Below are 7,922 nucleotides of genomic sequence, written 5' to 3'. Positions count from 1 at the left end.
TAAAACAAGTAAACATATATTTAACTGATCTTCTATCTGAAGCATCTGACTAGTGCTTCAAAATTATATAATCTAGTTTCTGCTAATAAAACCAACATTACAATCGCTATATGTTCTCTTTTCACAATAACTAGAAAACTTGCAAAAATGGAGAAAAATTAATTTTAATTAACAGTTTTTTATCTAAATTTAAAAATTATAAAATTATAGCATAATATGCAAATCTACCTTCCGTAACTATGCTTGGTAAGCACCTTCATACATAATGTTTTGAAAAAAATTAACAAGTATTTGAAACTAGTATTAATTTTTTTCTGGTTGTCATGTGATTTACACACCATAGTGATGATCCATGTTGGCAAATATTTTGTGCAAGTTACAAGTTCATTATCAATTTTTGAGAAACAGAAATAGAGTATTTAAATTTGAAGTGTGAACTTTCATTTTGCAGGCTTTTCTCTGCTAACAGGTTTATCAATCACACAGTGAAATAAATCATACCATTGCAGTAAGTGGTAAGCAGTAGACACATATTGGTCTTTGTTGTCTGCATATATTTGAGTTTACTTAATTAAATAATTTCCTTTTGTCCCCAGACTACTCACAGTGGTTTTGTTCATTTCACAGGCTTTGGCACAAGAAATAATCAACAGACCTTGTTTAAAAATAAAAATAACTGGAAGGGTCCACAATGTCAAATACATCTTCTATCACCAATTGAACCTGGAAAAAATGAGTTGTATATTTGCATGCTTGTATTTTGTACATTTGATTTTATCAGTGAGTCTCCTGTCTTTATAGTTGTGTTAACAGTGCACTGGAAATGGTCAAAACAAACAAAAAACAAAATAAAAAAAGAGAGTGATGGGATATCACTAGATTTTTTTTCATATTTAGCAATGTATTAAAGTGAAAACTGTGTGCACTGCACATGTATCTCACATATCATTAGATGAAGCTGCAGTAGAACCTTGAAGTACAAAGAATGACCAATAATAATTAAGAAAAGGATAGCTTAAAACTAAAGACTGAGGAAAACCCTACTTCTCCTTGACTCAAATCAAATCACATTAGCAGCTAACTCTAAAACAGATGAGAATGTCTGATAGTACCAAGGTCTGTATATTTAAAAAGAGCGACAGAGAGAGAGAGAGGAAAATTGTCTTTTGAAAACATAAAAAAATACTCTTAAGTAACATGACTAGAAAGTATCAGAGATAACGTTAAGATAAACTTTATATTTTATCTGAACCAACCAACTGTCCCTCTCCCTCTCCTTCTGGAAATAATGATCTTCAGGCCTAGTTAGATCTTTCTTAATAAATCTCACAACATGAAATTCATAACTAGAAGCATTCTGACATCTTAAAGATAATCCCTTGCCACAGACAGGATAAATTTCCCCTCTTGACATTTGATTTTTGCACCTCCTTGCTCAGGCAGTAGGATTTCTCAGCCTCTTATGTCTTCCATCCTCCAAAAAGAGCTGTGACAATTCTTTAGGGAATTCTCAGTCTCAGGAAAGGCCCCAGAGGAGAAGCTGTTTGGATCTTTAAAAAGACCCTGAGTTTTAAACAGGAAGTATTCTTGCAGCTGAGCAACCATCTGTCCTGAGCTCTGGATGGAAGTATGCCCGCCAAACCCTTTTCTCTCCAGCTGTCAGTGCTCAGGTATGTATTGCAAGTACAGTTACATAGAGAACAGGCAGAACACAGATATAACTAGGTATATACAACTAGGGTCAAACACTGAGCTCTCCGTCTTAGCCCACATCACATTAGTCAACACAGCTTTGAGTGGCTGAGGGACTCGGGATCGGAGACTTGTGATTCTAGTTTTAGCTTCATCATCATGTATAATCTTGCAAAAGTCACGTTCATCATTTTGTTTAATCTTTGCTGCCTCTCATCTCTTTTCTCATCATTTGAAGCACTAGTTCCTTGATGTTGGAAATTGAAATGGTAATCTCTACCTTTCTTACCTTACATTTGTATTATGAAATAAAGTATGAATGTGAATTTGACATAACTTTGTAACAATCCAGTTCTAGGTGTACTTAGCTAGATCATGATTGTCCTTGGGAGTAATTCTGCAGACTGTCACCAGCACAGATGCTGATAATAGTAAACACCTTTGTGTGAAATTATATGAGGATTAGGAGAAGCCATCAGACCGTTATTGTATTGTTGCTCAGTCTGCCTCTTCTCTGTCTGTCATAGACAGTAGAATGATATCTCTTTATTTCAATCAATTTGAGCTGAAGAGAGGATTGTGTACCAAGTAGTCCAGTGGAGGACTATCAGCTAAACTTCTCTGATACATTGATCTGGAGGTGTCATTGAGGAAAATGTAGAAAAACTGCTCTAAAAATTATTCTGTTTAATGCATCCTGCATCTCGTTCACTTATTTTCTATTTATTCATTCATACATGTATTTGACATTTATTGAGCAAACTTTACTAGGTTTCAATTCTGTGCCAGGGTTACAAACTCTAGTGATGCAACAATTCCATCTCTCTGCTGCTAGTCATAACTTGCTTTTATCTTTTTTTGTTGTCTCCTCATACCTTGCACACTTGGTTCTTATCCATATCCAAAACATAATATTCAAGGAATATATTTTGAAAGTGAAATAATAGCTGAATGGGATACTAGGGATGCAGATTTTCACTAGGTAGACAGAATTATTCCCCCCCTGTCTAAAGATAAAAGAGTGAAATAGATGACCTCTAAATGTTTCTTGTATTTCTTAAGCTCTCTAAAATAGCTCAGAGTAAGATTGATGGAAATCAGTTTCACTGTTAGTTCACCGGCAGAAAAAACACACACTGTTCGCATCTTTCCTTAACTGATGGGGCATTTTTCTATCTTTATTATCATTTCTTTTAAAAACTATGTTACCACTTTCTCTCTTAACCAATGCTCCCAATTTCAGAATGGGCTTGCATCACTGGTTAAACACCCACAGCAAGCTCTCCAGATCCTATGATATTCACTTTTTCCTTCATAGTCCACTCCATCCCCACTTCTTTTTTTTTCATTTATTCCTTTTTTTTTTTGCTGTATCTTCTTATATCCTTTTCTTTTTTGCCCTTTAGAAATCATAAAAAAGAGGTTCGTATTGTGATCTTTTCAAAATTTGAATTATGAGTGGCAAAAGCTGGACTTTTTTTTTTCTTTCTTAATCCTCAGCCCTTCAATATCTCTCTTACTGAGGTAAAGGAAGCTTTTTCAAAGAATATTCACAACTTATCGCTCTTCCTTTAAAAATTCTGATTTTCTCACCCATATGTAGGTTTTCTCTTTGAGGAAAACTACACAGATAATAGACTTTTTACTTACTCTTCCTCACCCACTGATAATTAAAATCTTCATAATTATTTTCTGGTGCATTGAAACAGTCCCTGAAAAATTAACAATGGCCTCGTCATCATAAGCACAATGTATTTTTAAAAACACTTATTCTGCTTTATATCTTCTTTGTAGTCAGTTCATAGTGGTAATTTGATTTTATCAACATTATGTATTACTACTTTCATCCTGTGTTTCTGATTCCCCATTCTCTTTTCTAGTTTTCATATTATGACCTACACTCAATTAAAAGAATTTCCAATTTTATGAATTAAGTCCCGCCTTTCTTTTTCACGTTGCATCTTCTAGCACTTTTCTTCATATTCATAGCAGATATCCTATAACTGAAGCCCTCACTCAAACCAAAGATCACCACATAAGATATCCTCTATACAATCTCCCAGGATTTCCTTTTAAAACTTGCATCCAACAAATCTTAGAATGAATTTAGTTCCCAAAATATGTTTCCTCTCTTAAAAATTGTTTACATAAATTTAAGGGGTGCAAGTACAGCTTTGCTACAAGAATGCTTCAGGTAGTGGTGAAGTCTAGGCTTTTAGTTTATCTGTCACCCCAATAATGCACATTGTACCCATTAAGTACATTCTCATCCACACCACCTACCACCCTCTCATTCTTCTGAATCTCCAGTGTCTCTCATTCCACACTCTATGTTCATGTGTACATATTATTTAGCTCCCACTTATAAGTGAGAACACGTAGTATTTGACTTTCTGCTTGTGAGTTATTTCACTTAAGATAATGGCCTCCGGTTTCATCCATGTTGCTAGAAAAGACATGAGTTCATTTTTTTTGATGGGTGAATGGCATTTCATTTTGTGTATACCATATTTTATGGCCAGAAAGCATATGAAAAATATTCAACATCACTAATCATCAGAAAATGCAAATTAAAACCACAACAGAATATCATCTTATACCAGTTAGAATGGCTAATATTAAACATTTTTTAAAATAACAGACATTAGCAAGGAAGTAGAGAAAAAAAGTGCTTGTACATTGTAGGTGGGAATGTAAAATAGTATTATATGGAAAACGGTATGGAAATTTATCAAAGAAGTAAAAATAGAACTACCATGTTTCCTTTCTATTGTTATCCATCTTGGCCCACCTAATGTTGTTCATAGAATGAAAATGGCTATCCACAGAATTGTTCAAGGTAGGAGTCTCATGATGTTTATAAGTTTGTTTTTTAGTTGTCTGATTCTTGAAATCGCTACTGTGCTATGCTATGATAACGAGAAATATGTTGCAAAGACCAAAATATAAACTCTAGAGTTGGCTGGCATGGTTGGAAGTTTATCATCAATCCTTATTTGCTCTGTAACCTTACTCATATTACTTTTTTTCATCTGTGGCACGATTTTTTTTCACCGGTACTGTACTCCTAATAGAATTACTAATATAGAATTGGTGTCAGAGTTGAATGATATAATGCACATTAGGAATTTAGAAAAGTATTTAATAAATGTTATCTATTTAAGCTTTTTATGCACATGATAAGCAGTGTACTAGTCACACCACACTTAAATACATAGAACACAAATATAACATTTTGCAGTCCTGATTTGAGCATCTCATATCGCATGCTTGCATCAAAATACCATATGTACCCCACAAATATGTACCGCTATTATGTATTCATTTTGAAAATTAAAAAAGTTCTGAAGTGAAAGCAAAGGAGAACTCAGTTTAAATATTACAGAAATAGTCTATTACCTGGATGTCATATAAATCTAAGCCCCAGAGGCAAAGATAACTCTGAATGCCTTCAGATTGTTTTCTCATTCTAAACTAAAGATTAAAGACTTTTACTGGTAATCTCAGATTTATTTCCTTTCTTCTTTGCATTTCAGACCTGACACGCATCTCCCCTGCATTACCGTATTTCCACCTAGTCCTGCTTTAGCTATCCTAACATTAGAAAAACACATCTCTCTGAGAGTCTCTAAGAGCTAAGCCCCAAATCCCCTTTCCTAAAAGTATTCGTTTTCTGACGTCCCACCTTATTCTAAGATGTTCCTCAGTTCCAGCCTTTATATTTGCCTACTACTACCATTTGCCTCTTTACTCACCAAAAGCTGTTATTTATCCTCAGGAAAAGCATTACTTTGGTAATAAGGTAAAAAGTTCAAGGAGTCAAATAACCACTAAATTGTTTCGTTGATCTCCCCTGTATGCCAAGTTCTATGGAATGAAACAAAATCTCCAAGCTAATTACAAATAAATTTGAAGGCACATTATATGCATGTATCCTAATAGACAATCATGCAAAATGATATGTACTATCAATTCCTCATGTATGTAATGCAGATTCTGGATGCTTTAGTGATTGAATTGGAGGAATTTCAGAGAAAAACACAAAAAAAGTGTAATGTTAGGTGATCTCATTAAATTTCTGAAAAGTGGTCACTGATTTATATCTCGCCATAAGGCTAAATACAGGGCACCCATTGGCTACAGTAACCTACTATAAAAATCTTCTTCCTAGATTCTCTAGGAAAAAACTTATAGATCAAGCCCCCAATTCTTTCCCATGCCATCTTCTGATCTTTCCTGACTCATTAGTCATTTAGATAAGTGACAATTATTCTTTGTCATTCTCAAAAAAAAAAAAAAATCTTATTCTGTATTGCAGGTCAGTGAATTCACGATTGTAAAGGCATGATAATTCCTTATAATCGCAGTTTCCAAATGGCCACTTTCTTCCTGACAGGCTTTCGAGGTCTGGAAGATCTCCATGACTGGATCTCTGTTCCCTTCTGCTTGATCTACTTCACAGTTATCTTGGGGAACCTTACCATTCTCCACATCATCCGCACTGATACGACCCTCCATGAACCCATGTACTATTTCTTGGCCATGCTGGCCCTCACAGACTTGGGCCTTTGTCTGTCTACCCTGCCCACTGTGCTTGGCATCTTCTTGTTTGATGCCAGAGAGATTGGCATCCCTGCTTGCTTCACTCAGCTCTTCTTCATCCACACCTTGTCTCTGATGGAGTCGTCAGTTCTTTTGTCCATGTCCATTGACCGCTATATGGCCATTTGCAACCCACTGCGTTACTCCGCCATCCTGACACCAGCACGTATCGTCAAGATGGGGCTGAGCTCAGTGCTAAGAAGTGTCCTTCTCATCTTTCCCCTGCCGTTCCTCCTTAAGCGTTTACAGTACTGCCACTCCCACGTACTGTCACATGCCTACTGTCTGCACTTAGAGATCATGAAACTGGCCTGCTCTAGCATCGCTGTCAATCACATCTACGGGCTCTTTGTTGTGGCCTGCACGGTGGGTGTGGACTCCCTGCTCATCTTTCTCTCCTATGCCCTCATCCTCCGCACTGTGCTGAGCATCGCCTCTCGCCAGGAGCGACTCCGAGCCCTCAACACCTGCGTTTCCCATATCAGTGCTGTGCTGCTCTTCTACATCCCCATGATCGGCTTGTCTCTTGTGCATCGCTTTGGGCAGCATCTTCCCCGCATTATACACCTTCTCATGTCCTACGTGTATCTGTTGATACCACCTCTCATGAACCCCATTGTCTACAGCATCAAGACCAAGCAAATCCGCCAGCGCCTCATTAAGAAGTTTGAGTTTGTAAAGTCGCTTAGGGGTTTTCAGAAATGTTAGCTTAGAGAGAAAAGAGGGAGGTTTGGGCATGTGGTCCACAGTTCTTTTTTGTTTGTTTGTTTGTTTGTTTGTTTTTGTTTCAGCAATGATGTGATGAAAATAATAAGTTACTGATTATCAACAAAAGGTAAGAAGCGGTGCAACATACAGACAGTGTGGTCAGAGAAAAGTTATCTACTGCTCTGTTCTTTTTCAATTGTACATCTTATTTCCTTATATGGATGATTTGAAGGTTTAATGAAACAATTCATGTAAATTTCTAGCACACTGTCTGGAAAATATACACTTCTCAATAAATATTAATTACTATTTTTAAAAAATCCAAAAGACTACACAAATTTTAATCTTTCAATCCTCTGGTAAGTAGAATTTGATTATGATTGATTTTTTTTAATATGTTTAAATTTATTTAATTGATGGTACTTTATTATCATTTTTTTCATCCATAGCATATTTGCATATATTCCTATCTACATCCCAGGTAATGACTTTTCTTGATGGTGCTTGCTAAGCACATACCTAGAAAATTAAGAAAAAGAGCAGATGCTTTGGGAGTTTGAAAAAAAGTATCCAGTTGAAATAACTCAAAAAATATTATTGGATAATTCTTAAAAAAAGGATAATTGAGTTTGAGGGTTTTCACTCACCATAAGTAGGAAAAATACTTGTCTTCTTTCTTTAGTTATTATATAAATAATGAATGAACAGGTAAGAGAAAAGCATATGTTATGTTATGCTTATTTGCAAGATGTTCTCTCTGTGTCTAGCCATATCTAACAAACTATGCACATACACACAATACTACTGCACACTACTGTGTTTTTTTCTGGGTATGTTTTGATGTTCCTTTGTGTGTATATTTCCTGTGTCAAGCTTGTTTGTGTTGGTGTATATGTTCCAGTTGGCCAGTTTGTGTGAAT

The 7,922-nt window shown here is 35.6% G+C and overlaps 1 protein-coding gene across 1 annotated transcript; it reads left to right on the top strand.

The window, feature by feature from the left end:
• The first annotated feature begins 5,996 nt into the window (after nt 1–5,996).
• Nucleotides 5,997–7,054, top strand: LOC103260922 (olfactory receptor 51G1). Its single transcript, XM_008058572.1, has one exon. It carries the CDS (start codon nt 6,037–6,039, stop codon nt 7,000–7,002), a length of 966 nt encoding a protein of 321 aa, XP_008056763.1. The 5' UTR covers nt 5,997–6,036; the 3' UTR covers nt 7,003–7,054.
• Nucleotides 7,055–7,922: the final 868 nt, after the last annotated feature.

The sequence above is a fragment of the Carlito syrichta genome, unplaced genomic scaffold (assembly GCF_000164805.1).
Source record: "Carlito syrichta isolate Samal-C Ts95f unplaced genomic scaffold, Tarsius_syrichta-2.0.1 Scaffold303433, whole genome shotgun sequence".
Lineage (NCBI taxonomy): Eukaryota > Metazoa > Chordata > Mammalia > Primates > Tarsiidae > Carlito > Carlito syrichta.
Note: the sequence above shows the minus strand (reverse complement) of the source record. Positions and strands in the feature narration are given on the sequence as shown.